Here is a 21,154-nt window from a genome sequence, read left to right as displayed (position 1 = left end):
GTATAATGAAAGGAAATTTCTGAGATTTCGACTCATTCTAGGTGTGGCAATATGATCGAAAACTTCTTTTTTGCAGTACATCACAACAGGTACATTTGTCCTTTGGGAAACAACCTTACTAGTTACAACCCCATCTACAATAGTTCCCAACTCTTCAGAACAATCCTTTGTCAGTTGCAATACATCTCCAGCCCTGCTCAATTTCTGGTAATGCATCATTAATCATCTCTAATTTCCTGCCCCTGTCATCTCCGGAAACTCTTTGTTTGAATAATTCCTCACCATTGGCATATAAAGCTTAACATTTTTATTAAACTTTTTCTTTGCTAAGATCCATGTAGCTGACCCCATTTAGCTGGGTTAAGGCTGAGTTGTTGTTGTTGTTGTCCTACTTTACCTTCTAACATCTATGGCCGTTCCCTGACAATGTGATCCATAGGGATTTTCCTTTTAGTATAGTTGGATTTAGAGTAGAATTAATATTATTTTAGAGTTAATTACACCTAAGGTACTCAACGCTTAGAGAAATCACGTCTGGGTATTCTATGTTTTATATATATATTAGGTTTAAAGGTCTCTAATATTATGTTTGGTATCTCATGTGCCTTGAATGTAATGTTTAGGGTACCTTTTTTTTTTTTTTTAAATCTTTTTAATTTTATCCATCGATATTATGTTTAATAATTGTATCCTCTATCTAGGTCAAACCAGTGAGAAAAAGCTTCTAGACATGGTGGTATGGGTAGAATTGAAAATATGAAAAAAATGTACCTCAAACATAATATTTCAAATGTGAGCTACCTTAGGTGTAGTTTTTCTAAACGTTGAGTACTGCAAGTGTAATTTATCCATTATTCTACTATGACCGTAATCAAGAGAATTCACAAACAAGATGGCTTTTGTGGGAACATTCTTGTAAGGACAGTGATTTTTCGATTGTTGACAATCAATGATTGGATAAGATGTGAAGGGTATATACATAAATACGCAGCAAATGATGTCAATCAGATTCTAATGCTCGATAACATTGTTAGTATGGAATGTCTTCCTCTCTTTCTTTTTGGTAACTGGAATTTCATTCAAATAAAATGCATGAGAAACACAAAGTTTGGGTACAAGATATCCAAAACAAGGAGTGGAATATAACCAATCTATGGTACATGCAATTGACAGGGTCTTCCGACCTAGGGTAAGGACAAGTCCAACAGTTTCCCTAGGAAAAAGTTTGTAACCAATGCTTACAATAGGATAGGGCCTTCCTCTCTTTTGCTTCAGCCTTGATCTATATGATTATCTTCTCTTGCTTATTGCATTTAATTAAATGGACTGATTTAAACCCAAAATCATTCAACCCATATTTATTTCCATGGGAAAATTGCCTAAACAAGTCTTCCTCCTTGCAAGGTCTAGCTTTTTTGATCCACTTGAAGGACATGTTTGGTCAAAGCAACCATTGGAACAATAAGTCACCCTTAAATTACTCACATGTCAATTTGATTCCGAAGTATGATCTACCATTGTAGGACTTCTTATATTTTGAATGATCCAACCAATCGATTATAATTGAATCGTCAACCAATCAAACCTCATATCTCCTTGTGGTAGGGTTGGACTGGGCCAAAACTTAATTCCATTCTCCTTTTCTCTTCCTCTCACCCGGATTGAATGGGTCGAAACTCAAAGTAAAAGTCCATGTTGGAGGAAGCATTTACCCCATTTTTACTTCATTGATTGAAGAAGATAACAAGAATCTTTCAGTGACAGAAGAAGAAGATAACAAGATCGTTGCATTTATAGTTAAGATTGCCTCTTTCAGCTATGTGAACCCTCTTACAATTGAATCACCTGATAGAACCAAGATCAGTGCAAGGAATAGTAAGGACTACAACATCCGACGGCTGGGTGTGTTGGGCGGGCGTGGAGATGCGCTCAGGCACACATCCCGGCGCACGCCCATCACGCCCAGCCGTTGGATACTCCCTGGGTGATGCTCTCCATGGAGAAGAGCTGGATCCGACAATTAAACGGTCGAAAATTTTTAAAACATTAAATACAACTCTTTCCGAAGCGTCCTACTTGGAAATTCTAACGGTCATTTCACTGGTTTATTCAACATTTAAAGAGTTCAACCGCCCATACATCTCCCCATACCGGCCACGCAATTAGTAGGGTTTTCATTGTAGTCAAAAGTATATTTCTTCAAAGTGTTTTGTTGGACTTGAAATCAAAAGCAAGGAAAAGAATGGCTCAAGAACATTGTTTGTTAAGGGCTAACAAGATCAATTCGTCCTCTTCTTCAGAGAATGAAGACTCCCCTGTCAGATCAATTTTGTGTTTGAAGAAGAATGTCTCCATGGAAGAGTTTGACCAAGTGGAGGACTGCTTCATCTTGGACTTTGATCCATTTGAATCTGTTGATCTATCTGCTAAGCTCTCCCTCAAGAATGATGATGCTCAAGAGATCTCTGTCATATGTCAACGAGGCCAGGTGGGTTCCCTGAACAGAGCAAATAAACCATCAATTAAACCGAAATCATACCCTAGAAGAAAACCCTAGTTTTTTTTTTTGTTCAACCCCTTTATCAGATTATTTCCCTAATTTTCGTAGTTGGAATTTATGTATTTGAAAGATGTTGATAGGTGGCTTGTCGAGATTATCCTCATTCAAGGCATCTCTGTGCGAAATTTCCCTTCAACAAAACTCCTCACGAGGATCACTGTGAACAGGTGTTCAAAGTTCTAACCTCAAAACACTTAAACTGAATTTGTGCATCTATCAATTAGATCAGCATTTTCGCTATCTTCTGCCCTACTTTAGATATTGGTCAGAACTCAGAAGCTTGAGGAACATATTGGATTTAGGTTTATCTCTTCTTTTAGTTTCACTGGATGTGACAATTTCAAAATCAGCAGAGCAAAATTAATTAAAATACATTGTTTGATGGTTGCAGTGCTACTGTTATGTATGTGATTCAATTGCCCCTTGCAAATCCTGGAAAAAAACAGGAGGAGTAGGACATTGTGATGCGACGGAGCAGGGAGCGTTGTGGAAGTACCTGAGGAGACAGAACAAACCAGCACCTCCGCCGACTGCCGCTGACTACTTGTAGAGCTGCTGTGTCATCCTAGCTTTTTACATGTATATGCTTCTCCATGACTATTTGTAAAGTTTGGAATGTTTGGTGAGCCATTTTTGCAGCAATCTAGCATATGTAACATGCTTGAGTTACATATGTGTAGATTGTCAGTAACTGGTATAGTGTTTTGTTAAGAGTTTGCCATTCCAAGAATACAATGGAACACATGAATGGGATTTTGCAACATTGAAATGTTGGAATCAGATTTGAATACAGTTTCTTTGACGGTAAACGTTTGTTCACTTTTGCAATGATGATAGCATGAATGTAATTTTCTAAGACCTCACCTCCACCAAGGTGTGGCAATATTATTGACTTCTTTGGCTCTAAACCTTTTGGAATCTTAGCAGTTACAAACATGGGTTGAAACAATATTACCAGTTACAATCCCATTTCACAAGAGTTCCCAACTCCACCCACAGTCCTTTGTCAGTTGCACCATAAATACATGGCGAGCCCTGTTCAATTTCTGGTAATTTCCTGACCCTCTCATCTCAATCATCTTTTATTTAGTTACAGATAAATCCTCACCATTGTCAATTCAAAAGAAGGCAATTTTAAGGACTCCCATGACTTCCAATCAACAAATTTAGTGTTTGGAGAGAGGAAATATAATGGATGTAGGTCAAAGTGGCAATTTTAAGCTGCCAGGCTCAAGTTGGACATCCTCCTGATCAGCTTGCCACAGATTTACCCTATTTTTGGCTGAAGTGGATTAAAATAAGTTGTTTCTCAAAGCCTTGTAACTTTGGGAAAGAATGCTTCTCTCTTTGCTATCATGGGATATAAGCTTCTCTATTCTCTCTGTGCTATATCATTGATATAAGATTCTCCTCTTATTGCTCGATCTGATCAGAGCATATGAATTCTGTGTAAACAGAACAATTCTTGTTAAGAAGGTGAGATACAATAACAAGTTTTATTTAGTCCCACTGCTGCTCTGTCATGAAAGAATTAATGTATTAGGTTTTTGACCTTATTGTAACATGAATAGATAATATTCCACTTCTTTAGGACCATACTTTCTTAACCCAGTTTGAGGCCATCAATATATATTGTTTCCAGAAATAATGGTGTTGAAGGCATGTTCTACTTCTGGGCTGCGTAAGAAATTATATTTTGGTTTTTGACAAATGCCCCCCTGAAAATTCCCACTTGTCCCAATCCCCTCTACTTTCAAAACATTGTAGCAATTTGATCCAATCCAGTAGTTTTGAACATTAGGTCTTTATGTGCAAACGGATTGATTTTTTTGACCATTATGCCCTTGATATGGTAGAATGACTAAATTGCCCTCACTAAGTCACTAACACACATGACCAAGTTCCCTCCACCGCCAGTGAAATCTAGGCTTCAAGGGCTTTTACTTGCCAAATTCCCACACTTGGCGTTCATATCTATGGGAGCTGCAATAACATGAGATATCAGGAAGCAGGTATCCTTTCTTTCTTATTCGGATAAACACAGGAAGGACTGTAATTAACCCACCACCTGCAACTGTAATTGATCCACCAACACCCACATCACCTTCATGATTCCCGGCGTCAGCAACAGGGGCACTTGAAAAGAAAACCTAACTCATGTAGGACTCCCTCAGATATCTCTTTCCAATTCTTTCATTTCGATTAAAGTTAATCATTACTAATGCACGGATCTTTATCACCAGTTCTCTGTCTGGCCCAGTTCCCAATAAAAGAGAAAGGAAGAAAAAGAAAAAAAGAAAGAAAGAAAGAGAGAGATCCGATTTCAGATTTCTTACTTTTTAAACTAAACTATGAATAATGGAGGGTGAAATCCACAGTATCCGTCGTGGGCAGCAAGGCCTTCTCCCCCCCTCTGATTCCCGCTTCTCTATATCCCTTTCTGTCATCATCTCTGTCTTTTAAAGATTTGGGTTTTTTGGGTTTGTTTTCTTTTTTTTGGGATTTTGAAAGAGAAAGAAAAAGCAAACTTGGAAGAGGTTTTTTTTGGAAGCTGGGTGGTTCAGAATTGAGATTCAGTTTTCTTTCATTTGTTTTTTGAATTTTTTTGCACAGCTTTCGTTAAGTTTTTCATCTTTTAATTGAAATCAGGGAACGTGAAATCAGATTCAAGAGAAAATATTGGTCTGTGGTTGCAAGTTCTTCTTCTTGACATTATAATCATCACCATCTGCAAACACATCATCCTCCTCTTTCTCTGAATCCATATACCTATAATCCCCATCTTCATACACATCCTCTGAATCCTTATCAGACCCAGAACCCTAGAACAGTGGAGGTTGTTCAATAGGGCTTAATCACCTCAACCTACGCAGGTTCAGCAAATTCAAGCCCAGATCCAACTCCAACAGCGAGTTCGACGGTGACAACGGAGTCTGCAGGGTCTTCACCTGAATCTGATTTCAAGTTCCCTAATTTTAATGATGAGCCTTCGTGGGATGAATTGGAGTTCACATTGCAGAAGTACCCATCATGGGAGATCGATTGGGTTTGGAAGATGAGTTGCAGGTTGAGTATTAATGAGGGCAATTTGGTCATTCTACCATATGAAGGGCATTATGATCAAAAAAAATCAATCCGTTTGCACATAATGTTCAATACAAACCGATTGGATTAAATTATTACAATGTTTTAAAAGTAAGGGGAGTTTACAATTAGAAAAATTGTAACGGAGCATTTAGACAAATGAGCATTTTCAAGAGGCATTTATCAAACACCTTTACATTTTTTACTGTGTTTGCTTCTGAACAGAATTCTTTGAGCTTGGAAAATCAAAATTCGGTGGGACAAAAGTTGCCACTAATAATAATAATAAAAATAAAAATAATTTCTAATACTGAATCATATAACGATATTGCTCCCTCCCCCACCCCACCCAAAAAAAAATAAAAAATTTGTAGTACTGCAGTACTGTTAAGTGATGGTTTGTAAAAAAAAAGAAGTGTTGATGCTTCTTAAACATCTTAAGGAAAAATCTGTTTGCACTTTGCACAAGGTCGAATCACAGAAATTGCATCAAAAACGCAGGAAAGGATTCAGAAGAACAGGAAATGTATGGAGACTGAATGCGCATTACCAATTAAAAATAATAGCATGATAATCATGCCCCTATAAATGGCTTAGTGCAGATGATTAAAAAAATCCCTCAAAACTTAAAAACCATTACTAGCCAATTATCATTGGCAAAATAACGAAAAACATCTAGATTAATCTACTAACAAGGCTAAAATATTGTCCCTAGTTTGCTTACATAGCATGATGCTCAGCTAAAGAATAAACTCATAAGTTAAATGTTAGCTAGAGGATTTCAATGGAATTTTTTTTAAAATTATATTTGTTTTACATGTCAAGAAAATATTACTAAGCATATAAGATCCTGATGTCATTGGTTTAAAAATATCAAAGCTTGGTCACCTAACAAGAACTGGACCTTTATCCACTATTGTAACTACATCGTTGCTGTGCGCATTATGCGGTGTAGCTGTGGCTATATGTGTACAGTGGGATCCGTTGTGCACACATGGCCGCTGTTACATCACATGATGCACACAATAGTGCTGCAGTTATAGCAACGAATAAAAATCCCACCTAATGGTCTTTTTTTTTTTTTTTTTTTTGGGTGGATGGGTGGATGAGTGGGGGTTGGTTAAGTGGTATTAAAGGCTAGTACCACTGAGGCACGCTCAGATGGCTCATTATTGAAGAACAGATTTCAGATCTCTCCAAAATTGATCAGATCTACTACCCTCCTGGCGTCCTTGCCATTGTTGAAAAATATTTTCATTAATGCTACCGGAACAATTTACCTGTCAAGCCGCAAAATGATCTATTACACCAAATTACATTTGGTTGTCCATAAAACGAAACCCTAATTTTAAGTAATAATTATTCCTTTCAATTCATGGGCACCTCCAATTCCTCTAATAGGGGGAGTGGAGCCCACTTTGAGCAGTGTTTTCGGGCAGGGGGTAAGATGAGCATTTTCACTTTCATGTGAGGAATTGAAAGAATTGGAAGAGGCAGTGAATTGGAGGATATAACGATTCAATTTTATGTCAAGTCGTACAAAATAGAATATTTGGTATCTAAAATAAAGTGGTATTTAAAATAAGTCATTAAAGTAAAAAGGTAAAACTGTCTTTTTACTTTCAAAATTAATAGCTCACTAACACCCTGAGCCATCAAGAGGAAATTATACGTAAAAGGTGAAACTACGAGAGACTTTTTGTTATTATTTCAAACATCAGGGGTATGCATGTAAATTACTCTTAAATATAATAAAATCCAGAACTCTCGTCTTCTTACAGTTAGTTCTGGATTATTCAAATTAAGTACTACTTAATTCATACCTGAAAGAACAATTGGTTTTACAAACAAAGCAAAATTTCAATACACAACAAAGAACACCAGTGTTTCTGGTTTAGGGCCCCTTATAAGTTTGGGGTCTCCGTTTAATAAAGTTTCAGGATTAGTGTGTGTAAATCAGATCCCGTAAATTAAATTTTAGGGTAAATTGCACGGACACTCCCTATAACTATTTGAAATGATAAGTATACCTTAAATTTTGTCAAAATGGTAACCTTCCCTTTAAGGTTAAGCAAGGTTATCTCAAAATAAAAATGTTGATGTTACCCTTTTAGTATTTTAAATAAAAATTACTAAGAATTTCATCATCTTCCCAAATCGAACTTCTTCATCACCACCACTGTCTCTTCGACCGCCACTGATTTCACCCAGAAGCCCATAAATAGGAAAGTACAACACGGTGAGCAGTAGCACCGCCGGCGACGCTCTCTGCGATCGGAGAGAATAAATTCCGGTCACAAAAACTCTCATTTCATTTCTTCCCCTCTTCTCAACCGCCATAGCAAATCAACGAGCTTGCACACATCGTTCTGAAACTCAGATTTGAAATCAGAGTTTGGAGCAACATCACCAACAGTAAGAATCATTCGAACCAATCGCATTCTCTGCAACAACAGCCATGGAAATTAATGCAGAAAAAAAAATCCGAAAGAAACAAACGAAGAACAACAACCATCGTAAGGATGTTGGGAGCGGATGATCGCTTGTCCTCTGCAATCTCAGAGAGTTGGTTATAGGGAGGTGAAAGTCATAGATTTGGGTATATCGTTAGTTTCCTTTTCAGACCAATAGTGTTACTTCGTTTGAGAGTTAGAGGGGCTTGGTCAGTAGTCTGTTCGACACTGATACTTGCAAATGCTTCACCCCAAAATCTTTAAACGATCACTCGGCTTCACAGGAGGGCGTATGGGAGTTGCAGCAGCCATCGGTTCTTAGCTTCAGGGTCTCAGCTCCAACCACGGGCTCTCCAGATTCCTAGCAATGTCCGTAGAACTCCTTGTCACGATTTCAAAGAGGCACTGCCTTGGTAGAGAAGAAAGAAGGAAAGTAGTTTGCTTTAGGTAGATGGAGGTGGATGTCGGTTGGGAGAAAAGAAAATGGAGAGGAAAAAATAAAAAAAATGACGGTGAGGGGTCTGACTGAATAGAGGGATTATATTTTCCTCAGCCCACCCGTTAAGAGACTTGAAGATCTCCACCTTCTTAGGTGGCATCGAGTGTGTCCTCGACGGACCTGGCACTGCCGGACGCGGCTGAGGTGGTGCTGCTACAGAGGAAACTGACTGTCGCCAGAGTTTGACGACGCGGGTGGCAGGGGTTATGGTTTTGAGGTTATAATGTGTGAAATGGATCAGGGTACTGTTAATCCCAAGGGAGGAGAGTTGCCGTGGGTAGCAAAAAAGAGTACTCTGCTGCGAGTGCAGCATATTTGCTTAATTTCCTCCTAAAGAAGAAGGAAAGGACTTTGAAGCTTTATAACTATGGAAGGGACGAGGGTATTATAGCAAGACCTTCGTACTCTTTATAACACAGAGAGAGAGAGAGAGAGTAGGTCAGAGGGGTCCAGTGGACAATGGAGAAGAAGTGGGGGAAATGGGTTTCACAGGTAAGGGACTCTTCGTAACCATCGACAGCACTGCTACCGCTAAAAGACGTGCCACCACTCCAAGAGAGAGGCGTCGTCGGGCTGGCTCTCCTTGACTTCCCATCCTTCTTCACCTGAATGCTACTGCATCGCAGAATCTGCCTCGACCGTGGTTGTCTCAATCCCCAACACAGCCACCAATCTCTTTGTCGGTAGCGACGCATGTTCTTTTGGCTGGCGTAGCCGCATCAGCACTTCCACCACAAGCCAATCGTCCGTCATAGCCTCTGTAATCCACTCGTTTTCTCCCATCTTCCACACCCTATTGCATCTTCTCTCTTCGGAATCTTATGCTTATGCTCAGCCTAAGCTTCTCATTAATCACAACCACCACCACCTCTGCTTCTCCCAATTTTTAGACCGAGCATGAAAATCGATAAATAATGGCATCTATTCCAGGTGGAGGAATTCTCTGTTCTTGCTTCTTCCACCTTCAGCCAAGCGAAAACGATGAAGAAAATCTGGTTTGTATTTGGGATATTGGGGATTTAACCTTAAAGGGTATAATAGGAAGTTCATCCTATAGTAAGAGTAATTCCGCCATTATAAAAGATTTAACAGTCACTTAACTGCATAGACTTAATGGACTGAACTAAATTGAAATAAAAATATAAAATAAGAGTAGTCTGTGATTTTTTTTCAAAATTTAGGGTGTACTTGTCATTTCTAATAGTTATAGAGGTTGTCCGTGAAATTTGTCCTAAATTTTATGTTTTCAACAGGTATTTACAAAAAAGGCCAAGGGATGACCACAATGTCTGTCCAGGAAAGAGATCAAAAGAGCAGGAGATCGAGGACCAAAAAAAGACATGATTTGTGGGTTTTTCTTTTTGGTCGGTGAGCGTTTTGATTGTACAGATGTGGAGCTGATCCACGTGAGTCAAATTAACGTAAAGAGGAGGAAGCTCAGCCTCAATGTGAATCATGAATCAATAAATGGTTTATATTTAGAGTCAGAATAAGTGATTGATAAAGATAATGGAAATCCAGAAAGAAGAACAGGTTGATCAAGAGGAATAAGGAGAAGACTCGATCACAGTACACGACACGATGGTCCATTACTCCCATATGATCATCTACAGTACTCTCTTCCTTCTATCATGCTCTTCTCATCTTCTGTTAAGCTCAGCAGAAATTATAAGAAGAGACATGATTACTAAGAACCAGGTGATCCTTGATAATGGAGAAACTATGGTTTCCAAGGGAGAAAAATTCGAATTCGGATTCTTCACACCCGATGGCGCTAAACATCACAAACGATATGTTGGAATCTGGATCTACGACGGTTTCTCTCAAAACTCAGAGACAGTGGTGTGGGTTGCCAACAGAACAAACCCTCTCCCAAATTCAAAAGGTATATATATATATATTAATTATTAGCTTAGATTTTGATGAATTTTTGTTGTTTCCCTTTTCTTTCAACATCTTATATTTTGTGTTACCCAATTAAAGCTGAATTGTAATTATTAATTGTTGACTTATATATATATAAATATAACAGGATCAATAAGCATCAGGGATGATGGAAACTTGACAGTTTTGGATGAAGTGGGAAATATTTATTTCACCACGGCGGCTTCAACGATGAACACAACCACAATAAGTGCAAAGCTAATGGATTCCGGGAATCTAATCTTGACTGGGGAGAACGGAGATGATTACCCAATATGGCAGAGCTTCTTGCAGGATGATTCCAGCACATTCCTGCCTGGTATGGAAATAATGAGCAAGGTACGTAAGGTAATAATAATGTTAAAACTAAATAATTTAGTTTGAACTTCATCCCTCAATAATTAGTATATCAAATTTCATCTTTTGACTTATTCTTAATATTTTTTACCAAAAAAAAAAAAAAAAGAAGACTTATTCCTAATCTTTATATAGTTTTAGTCCTTTGACAATATTTTTTTTTAAAAAAAAAAAATAAATTGAACTTTATTATTTGTAAATCATCAAAGTTCTTAATTCGATCTTAATTATTATTCCCAAATATATATGTTTATAGTCATCTTACTCCTTGCACTGATCGATGACATACAATTATTCATTTTTAAGGTATTCACATCATGGACGAATGAGAGTGATCCATATCCTGGATCTTTTACTTTTCAACTGAGCATCGATTCAATAAGATATACAATCATGAATGCACAAAACATTTATTGGATTGGCAATAGTGATATTGATTTGGCTAATCCTAATATGATCCCATTTAGTGTGGATGTGATCTTATCAAATTCGACAGATTATCTTGATTACAACAACAACAACACGAGATTAGTGATGCATCCATCGGGTCAAATCAGATTTTATAACAGTTCGTCGTCTAATCATCTAATATGGTCTGCACCAAGTGATAATTGTAGCATCTACAATGCTTGTGGTCCATATGCTATTTGCCACATTAATAGTAACAACACCAACCTAAGAATATGTAAATGTTTGAAGGGGTTTGAACCCGGCCATGTCGCTCCGAGATTGGAATTCCGGTGACTTTTCTGCAGGTTGCACCAATCATAGGTTGTCACTACATGGATCATGTAAATATGATGACACCGAGTTCTTGCCCTTAAATGTGACTAGAGTGGACAACGCCGACATTAGTCTTGAGACTAGCTAGTTATTTGGAGGATGCCAAGGAAATTGAGGAATATTAATGTAGAAGAGAGTGCCTTGATCAATGCAAATGCAAGGCTTTCTCCGTACACAAGCAGAGTATGGACACCTATGGTCCTTGCAAGCTTTGGATAGACAATGTTCTAAATAACCTCCAACAGGCTGTCTCCGAAGAAGAAGAACAAGAAGAGGGTCATCTGAACATTTACGTACGGGTTGGAATTAAGCTCTAATAATATGATGGGTACATTCACATTCTCTGGCCTTTTCTACAATTCTGATCATTATTGAGTCTTGCATTCACCGGTGGGTCTGATTTGGTACTTCAAAACCATTGAAATCTGAAAATGACCCTTCCCCTTTTATATTTTATTTTTCTAATTCTAAATATAAAGAAAAAGATTTTTCCAAAATATCTGTTTTATATAAGAAAAACAATTTTCCACATAGCACTATAGCAGTGGAATTTGGAGTAAGCTAGCCAAACTGATATGTGGAATTTATAAATTGTGGTTTGGGGAGTTTTTTTGGCGGGCTTTGGTGCAATGGTAAGGTTGCTCCATTGTGACCCTAGTTGTTCTGGTGGACTTTACTCTTTATTTTGTGTAGTGAGTGGTAAAACTTAGGATGACCGAACCTGAACGTGAACAGGCCTGGACCGCTTTATCACTAGACCTATGCCAAGCTTGGGCCAGGCTAGGTTAGGACTAAGGCCTTATGCTATATGTTATTTAACACTTAAAGGAACTTCTCAGCAAAGGTATTTAAGTCCTTGCTTATGCAGCCAAGGATGAGTTAGGTTAGGCAGGATTTCAAAAAAGCTCTGTATCGGTATTTTGGGGAACAATACAGTTCAATTTGATCCAATGTGGCTGATCCATATCAGTATTGGTATCAATATCATACGAAATCCCATCATTCAATGTTGAAGTTTGACTTGACACCCAATTTTATTTGGCCCGATTTCTTTAAAAATTGGGTCCTCTGGATTCAGCTGGGGCTGGGTTAGAGTAGAAATTCCTCAGCCCAAGTACGTTGACGCTAACCTGACCCAGAACAGAACTCAGGTGCACCCCTGATTTTATTCACAAAGTTAAAATTGGCCTTGAAATTGAAATCGGGCTAAAGTTGATGGGCTATGACTTCATAGTAAGGGGAGGGTTTGGGCCCATGAAAATTCGTCCCTAATTAGGACCTACAATTAACAGTCATAAAGGTTGAGTTAAAGAAGGGAATCTTAATTGGTCCTTTGAGTTAATCTACACTTCAATAAATAGTAATAAATAGATTAAATGATTAGTTGATCTTTTGTACCAGGTGAGCTAAGTTCTAATAAGATATCAACATCTTTGATCTTGGTGATAACCATTTCAGCAGTGGTGTTTGTTTTCTCTGGTATCTGTCGTGGGAGAATAATAATGAGAAGGAGAACAACGCTGGCCAAAAGGAAAGGTAGGTAGTAAAGTAACACATTCTGGGTTGCACTCCACCTTATTAGTCCACGATTCACACTAATGCAAGACATTTTTTGGGGAGTTTATACCACTGGTTGTATTCTGAGAATTCTGTTCATCTTTTAAAATCAGCTTACAGGGAAAGCGATCAAGAAATGTCAGCATTTCCTTTTGATGGGGATTCCGAACATGCCAGAGATCCAAACAAATTCGGAAAAGATGAGAAAACTATAGATGTGCCATTTTTTGATTTTGAAAGCATAATGGCTGCAACTAACAACTTCTCTAACCTAAATAAGCTTGGACAAGGAGGATTTGGACCTGTCTACAAGGTTTTCCTTTTTTGTATTTTTTTTATTGGGGGGTTGGGGGGGAGGTGGTTTTATATATTGAGTTGATTTTAAGCTTTGATTAATAAAGAAGACTTTGTTTATTGACAATTGTGCCACAGGGAATGCTAATGGGTGGAAAAGAAATAGCTGTGAAGAGGGTTTCAAGGAGTTCTGGACAGGGTCTAGAGGAATTCAAAAATGAGGTCTTATTGATTGCAAAACTTCAGCACAGAAATCTTGTTAGACTTCTAGGTTATTCTATCAAAGGAGATGAAAAAATTCTGCTTTATGAATATATGCCCAACAAAAGCTTGGACTCCTTTATCTTTGGTGAGGTTCTAATTATTCACTTAAAAGACTTTTCGAATTGATCTTTCATACTCTTCCACATTTTAACTCATATATGTGATATGTCCACTAATGAAACTTCACTTTCCCCCCCCCCCCCCGGGGAAACATGATAGGTCAATCACGATGCGCATTGTTGAACTGGGAAAAGAGATTCAATATCATACTTGGAATCGCTCGAGGACTTCTTTACCTTCATCAAGACTCTAGGTTGAGAATTATTCACAGAGACCTGAAAACTAGTAACATCCTCTTAGACGAGGAGATGAACCCTAAAATTTCAGACTTTGGTTTAGCAAGAATTTTTGGGGGAAACCAAAGTGCAGAAAATACTAATAGAGTGGTTGGAACATAGTTAGTTCTAGGACTGAATAACGTCATTCTTGGCTGAAATTGCTCAAATGTTGTAGTTCTATTTGTTATTTTACTCAGTGAATCACTTACTGTTTTAATGATGGCTATAAGTGCAGTGGATATATGTCTCCAGAGTATGCATTTGATGGGATTTTCTCAACTAAATCTGATATCTTCAGTTTTGGGGTTGTGCTACTTGAAATTATCAGTGGGATGAAGAATGCAGGCTTTCATTCTGAACACTCTTTGAGTCTCTTAGGATATGTAAACCACTCACTCAACTTCTACATTGGATTGATCACTTTGCTCAATGTTGTTTCTTATTACTTGGGGCTAATTAGAATTATTTAAAAATGATTTCAGGCATGGGAATTGTGGAAAGAGGACAAGGTGTTGGATTTCATGGACAAATCACTATTATGTGAATCCTATAATGCACATGAAGTTTCAAAATGCTTTCATGTTGGGCTTCTTTGTGTACAAGAAGATGCAGGTCGACGGCCGACAATGTCGAATGTGATTTTCATGCTAGGCAGTGAGATAGTAACTCTTCCGACTCCTAAAGAACCCGCTTTCATTGCAAGGAAGTACTGTCCATCTAACACAGGTTCCAGGTCTGGTAGACCAGAAATGTATTCTAATAATGAGCTTACAATTACTGAGGAACAAGGTCGATAGTATAGGATTTGGTTAATGATGATAAGGGATATTCATATACCTACTTGTAATTAAATCTTGTTTGTAGTAGTATGCTAACACGATTTTTTGCCATAACGAAAGAAACGAAATATCGCAAAAGTACTAATAAATAAAGTTCTTAAATTTCTTACCTTTATTTTGTAGCTTCAGGTTGTATGGATTCAGATCCTCTGGTGCCCGGCACGACTTTACTGTCAAGACACAGCAAGGTGGGGAATGATCGCCTTACCCCTGTCCGAACGCCTTGCCCAAGTGGGGGTAAGGCGGTCATTCCCCGTCTTGCTATGTCTTGGCAATAGAGTCATGTCGGGCACCTCGGCAGTAGAGGATCCAATTGGACTCATACCTACCTTTTAGAGCGCGTTTTTAGAGGATGCAGAGGGAGAGGGCCGTGAGTGATGAGAGAGATTGAGAGAGGAGTGCGAGTAATTAGAATAGAGCGGGAACCGGAAAGGGAATACGGCTCGGTGATTGGGTGAAGGATCCAGATCTTCTACGACGCGCTGCCCGTAGCAGTCTCTGCGGTTCAAACTGGGCCATGTGCACAACGACCGTCTTACCCCTGCTCCGGCAAGGCGTTTGAGTAGGGGTAAGGCGGTCATTCCCCACCTTACTGTGTCTTGGCAGTAAAATCCTGCCTGGCAGCTCGGGCAGCAGAGGATCTGAATCCGTTTGAGTCCCTCTCTCATTCCATCTGTCTGGGAACGATCTGTGTGTTTAAGCCATGGAAGATCTTCAGAATTCGGGTCCAGAAACAGAGTTTTTCGCCTCCAACCAGCAATCAGGAAATGAATGGGAACTCTGTAAAGAGAACAGTAAACCCTTGAAAAGAGCTCGTACTATTCACCTATTAAATAACACCCTCAAATCTCAGTTCGATAATCGCCTTCGAAAATCTCTCCTTGAGAATCGAAGTTTCGAATGGATTCACTTGAACTTTTCTTCTTTAGTTGGATTTAAAATTTTCAAGACCTAAAAACGTTTTAGATGTCCCATCTGATTCGACAATCCCTAATTTCATTTTGTGTGGGTATAGGAGGTTTGATCGAGGCGATTGCTGAGTACCAAGGAGTTGATCCTCTCCAACCATTGCTTGAGTAAGTACTTATATATTTTCTTTTGGATTGTTTGAGATTTAGATAAGAATCACCTGTTGTTGTGAGAAACACAGAAATTTAGATAAGAGAACGAATCACAGGGGAAAATATTTTACATTTGGTTCGTTGTGAGAACCCATGGCAAAGACAATTTGGAAAGTTGGGGAAGGGCATTAGGGACCCTCTCATGACTTTCCAACACCTGTTGGTTGGTATGGAAAACTGGGATAATTTGAGTCATCAATATAAAATGAAATAAGTTTTAGTTAATTCATTCATTTGTCATTCTTTTCCATCTCTTCCTCTTCTCAAATATCCTTGTCATTTCTCTTCAGCCTCTGTTTCTGCTGGGAATTGAACTATTCAGATCAGAATTGCTGCAAGCATTGAGGAGTCCTCCTACAACTGATTCTTATTAACAAGTAAGTTCATTAAACCTATTTTCTGTTAGCAGAACTTATGGATACGCATCTTATATCCTGCCTTAACCTAAAGAGGGAACAAATAATCACTTAACTAATCCAAAAGTTGAACACTTCATTTATTGGTACTTTTGCCAGTATTCTGTGAGATACAACCGATTAAAATTAGGACCTTTGCATGCTATTTCGTTTCTGGCATATAGCAAAAAAATTTATTAACAGACCATCAGGTGTACCAGCTTCCCTTAGCACCATCAACCAAATCCTATACTACCGACCTTGTTCCTCAGTAATTGTCAGTTCATTAATAGAATATATTTCTGGTCTACTAGATGGACAATACTTCTTTGCAATAAAAGCTGGTTCTTTAGGAGTTGGAAGAGTTGCTGTTTCACTGCCTAGCATGGAAACTACATTCGACATGGTTGGTCTATCATCTGCATCTTCTTGTACACAAAGGAGCCCAATGTGAAAGCACTTTGAAACTTCAAATTCATTATAGGATTCACATAATAGTGATTTGTCCATGAAATCCAACACCTTGTCCTTTTTCCACAATTCCCATGCCTGAAATCATTTTTAAATTATAGTGAGAGTTATGAGAAACATTGAGCAAAGTGATCAATGAAATTTAGAAGTTGAGTGCTTACATATCCTAGAAGACTCAAAGAGTGTTCAGACTGAAAGCCTGCAGTCTTCTTCCCACTGATAATTTCAAGTAGCACAATCCCAAAACTGAAGACATCAGATTTAGCTGAGAAAATCCCATCTAATGCATACTCAGGAGACATATATCCACTGCAATTGGTCATCATTTAAATAGTAGGTGATTAATTGACTTGACTAAAATAACAAATGAAACTACAACAGTTGAGAAATTTCAGCAGAGAATGAAGATATTAAGTCCCAACACTTACTATGTCCCAACCACTCTATTAGTATTTTCTGCACTTTGGTTTCCTCCAAAAATCCTCGCTAAGCCAAAGTCTGAAATTTTAGGGTTCATCTCCTCGTCTAGGAGGATATTACTAGTTTTCAGGTCTCTGTGAATAATCCTCAACCTAGAGTCTTGATGAAGGTAAAGAAGCCCTCGAGCAATTCCCAGTATGATATTGAAGCGCTTTTCCCAGTTCAACAATGAGCATCGTGATTGATCTATCATGTTTCCAATTGGAAAGTGAAGATTCATCAGTAGGTATAACTTATTTTAAAATGTAGAATAATAGGATAGATGACTCTAAAAGCTAGGTCTTTAAGTATAATTTAACCTCACCAAAGATAAAGGAGTCCAAGCTTTTGTTGGGCATGTATTCATAAAGCAGAATTTTTTCATCTCCTTGGACAGAATAACCAACAAGTCTAACAAGATTTCTGTGCTGAAGTTTTGCAATCAATAAGACCTCATTTTTGAATTCAGCTAGACCTTGTCCAGAACTTCTTGAAAGCCTCTTCACAGCTATTTCTTGTCCTCCCATTAACTTTCCCTATGTCAAACAATTGTCAATATACAAAGTCTTCTTTATTAATCAAAGCTTAAAACCAACTTCATATATAACCAAAAAGGAAAAAAAAAAGAAGGAAAACCTTGTAGACAGGTCCAAATCCTCCTCTTCCAAGCTTATTTAGGTTAGAGAAGTCGTTAGTAGCAGCCACTATAATTTCAAAATCGAAAAATGGTACATCTATTCCCTTTTCATCTTTTCCAAATTTGTTTGGATCTCTGGCATGTTCAGAATCCTCGTCAAAAGGAAAAGCTGATATTTCTTGATTACTTTTCCTGTAAGCTGATTTTAAAATATGAACAATATTCTTAGAATATAGCCAGTGATATGAACATCCAAAATGACTTCCTTTGTATGAATCATGGACTCACAGTCACATGGAGGTGCAACCCACAATGGGTTACTTTGGTACCTACCTTTTCTTTTGGACACCATTCTCCTCCTCATTATTATTCTCCAACAAAAGATACCAAAAAAAAAAATCACAATTGCTGCAATGGTTATCACCACGATCAAAGCTGTTGATATCTTATTAGAGCTTAGCCCAGAACCACCTGGTATAAAAGAACACTAATCACTTTAACCTATTAATGAAGTTATATATGAAATGTTTCTTAGAAATGACTAATGGACTTTATGTCACCTATTATATATATAACGAAGCAAAGTCATGAAGTCTTTATGGGATATGATCCTAAGCAGATACATCCTCTCTCACCTTGAGTACTAGTAATTGTGCAGTTCCCTTTTGAAGGATCCCATTGATGATTTGCACTGCAAATGCATCTTTTTTTTCCAATTTCAGTAGTATTTGAAGATGTTCTCTCTTCACAAACCGAGTATGGCCATGCTTCACAGTCCGTAGAAGAATTACAAGTTGGCTCTACAAAGATCAAAGTATTGTGTAGATTAAATCATTCAAAGAATTCAAAGAAAACCAAGATTTTCACTTTTCTAAAATCAATCTATGGCTGTTAATGGGCCTAATTAAGGATGAATTTTCATAAGCCCAAAGCTTTCCCCATGCTATGAAGTCATGGCCCACCCAACCCCAGCCCGATTTCAGTTTTAAGGCTTAGTTCAACTTGTGAATAAAATTAGGGGTGCACCTGGGTACTGTAGTTTACATATTGACTACCCTAATCCTGCCTAAACCTAACCCATCCTTGGGCTGTGAAGTCTCAACTCTAACCCAGCCCTAGCTCCATCCAGAGAACCTATTTTATTGAAAAAAGGGCCAGGCAGGGTTGGGCTAAGTTTAAACTCTTTTTCTTTTTTTTTTGGGGGGGGGGGGGGGCAAAACTAAGCTTAAACTTCAGCATAGAACTATATATATACTTTCAACATTGATATGGATTCAGGATAATAAAGGAAGAGATTGAATGAATGTACCCATATTAGAGCTTGCAACACGGAAATAAATGTCCTGACCCTCCTTGGAGACGGCCTCTTGGAGATCCCTTAGATCATTACTTATCCAAAGCTTGCAACCACCATAGGTGCCATTCCCTTTTTGCACAGAGAAAGCATTGCATTTGCATTGTTTAAGGCATTCTAACCTACAAAATTGCTCCATGTCCTTGGCCTCCTTAAAATAATTACTAGTCTCAAAAGTAGTGTTGGTGTTCTCCACTTTAATCACATTTAAGGGGAAGAACCCGCTGTCATATTTACATCCCGGTGATGATAATTTACTGGTGCACCCTGCAGAAAACTGACCGGAATCCCAATTTGCCAGCGACACCGGTTTGAACCCCGTCAAGCATTTACATAATAGGTTGGTGGTACTACTGTTGCAAATACCATATGGTCCACAAGCATTGTAGATGCTACAATTATCAGTTGGTGCAAACAGTATTAGATCAGATCTGTTATCATAAAACCTGATTTGACCCGATTGGTTCATCACTAATCTCATGTTGTTAAAGGCTAAGTAATCTGTCAAATTTGATAATATTGTATCCACACTGTTAGGTGGAATCTCACTAGAATTGGCGAAATCAGTGTTAGATCGACTTCTCCAATAGATGTTTGATCCATTCTTGATTATATATCTTGTTGATTGGATGTCGAGATGAAAAGTAAAAGGTCCAGGTGATGGATCATGCTCATTGTTCCATGATCGGAGTACCTAATTAAAAAAAAAAAAAAAAAAAAAAATGAAATATAATATATGTCATCGATCAGTGTTGCAAGGAATAATTAAGACTATGAGGATATTTGGGAATAGTGATATACTCTTATTAATTCCTATTATTATTATTACCTTGCCAAAGGACATATCCACCATATCAGGCAGGTGTGTGTTGGAATCCTCCAAGAAGCTCTCCCATAAAGACCTCGCCAGTTCTTGAGCATCGTTTACTCCCATCAAGATGAGATTCCCGGAATCATAAAGCTGTGCACTTGATGTGGTTGTCGTCATTAGTGGGCTCGAATAAAAATCTCCCGAGTTCCAAAATATATTTCCCAATCCATCCAAAATTGTCAGGTTTCCATCATCCCTGATGGTTATAGATCCTGTTATATAATGAAACACAAATTGATTATTAAAATTAAATATGAAGTCAGAAAAACACAGCTTAGCTTTAATTGAGTAACACCAAACATAACTTGAAGTAGAAACTAAATCATCAAGAAAATCTAGTACTAATTAATAATACCATTTGAATTAGGGAGTGGCTTCCCTTTGTTGGCAACCCACACCACCGTTGTTGAGTTTTGAGATAAGCCGTAGTACCATATCCCAACATATCGTTTGTCATGTTTATAAACACCATCGGGTGTGAAGAAGCCGAGTTCGAATTTTTTTCCCCCAGAAACAATAGTTTCTCCATCATGGATCACCTGGTTCTGTGTAATCGTGTCTGTTATTGCTGTTGAGCATAGCAGAAGAGAAGAGACTGATAGGAGTGTGTGGATGATATGGGAGTAATGGATCATCTTGTGAGTCTTCTTCTTCGTTCTCTTCCCATTATCAATAGTAGTCTCTTTTTTTTTTTTTTATCCCCAATGAAAATATCGATAGTAGTCAACAAGACTCTAACTACCACTTGATTTCTGAATTCCGTGGTTGAGGATCTCAGCTTTTCTCTCTCTCTCTCTCCATGTGCAATCAATACAATCTCCGACCAAAAACCTACCAATTCAAGTCGTTTGTGGTCCTCCCTTCGAATTCTGATTATTTTTCCTAATTCCATCAT

At 38.1% G+C, this 21,154-nt stretch overlaps 3 protein-coding genes across 3 annotated transcripts; 2 read left to right on the top strand and 1 right to left on the bottom strand.

Moving 5' to 3' along the window:
- The first annotated feature begins 2,224 nt into the window (after positions 1-2,224).
- LOC122666766 lies at positions 2,225-3,237 on the top strand. Its single transcript, XM_043862832.1, has 3 exons — positions 2,225-2,488; positions 2,641-2,727; positions 2,952-3,237. Exons 1-3 carry the CDS (start codon positions 2,243-2,245, stop codon positions 3,108-3,110), a joined length of 492 nt encoding a protein of 163 aa, XP_043718767.1. The 5' UTR covers positions 2,225-2,242; the 3' UTR covers positions 3,111-3,237.
- Positions 3,238-10,181: 6,944 nt separating this feature from the next.
- LOC122667466 (G-type lectin S-receptor-like serine/threonine-protein kinase At4g03230) lies at positions 10,182-14,938 on the top strand. Its single transcript, XM_043863740.1, has 7 exons — positions 10,182-10,481; positions 10,629-10,858; positions 13,242-13,529; positions 13,649-13,859; positions 13,994-14,231; positions 14,348-14,495; positions 14,595-14,938. Exons 1-7 carry the CDS (start codon positions 10,196-10,198, stop codon positions 14,907-14,909), a joined length of 1,716 nt encoding a protein of 571 aa, XP_043719675.1. The 5' UTR covers positions 10,182-10,195; the 3' UTR covers positions 14,910-14,938.
- Positions 14,939-16,669: 1,731 nt separating this feature from the next.
- Positions 16,670-20,894, bottom strand: LOC122667465 (G-type lectin S-receptor-like serine/threonine-protein kinase At4g03230). The gene is made up of 10 exons (XM_043863739.1): positions 20,615-20,894; positions 20,218-20,471; positions 19,344-20,082; positions 18,670-18,834; positions 18,368-18,505; positions 18,034-18,233; positions 17,723-17,933; positions 17,367-17,604; positions 17,100-17,247; positions 16,670-17,016 (listed from the first exon to the last, which is right to left on the bottom strand). The coding sequence occupies exons 1-10, from the start codon at positions 20,892-20,894 to the stop codon at positions 16,720-16,722; spliced, it is 2,670 nt and encodes an 889-aa protein (XP_043719674.1). The 3' UTR covers positions 16,670-16,719.
- Between the last annotated feature and the right edge of the window lie 260 nt (positions 20,895-21,154).

Source organism: Telopea speciosissima, chromosome 7, assembly GCF_018873765.1.
Source record: "Telopea speciosissima isolate NSW1024214 ecotype Mountain lineage chromosome 7, Tspe_v1, whole genome shotgun sequence".
Taxonomy (NCBI): Eukaryota; Viridiplantae; Streptophyta; class Magnoliopsida; order Proteales; family Proteaceae; genus Telopea; species Telopea speciosissima.
Note: the sequence above shows the minus strand (reverse complement) of the source record. Positions and strands in the feature narration are given on the sequence as shown.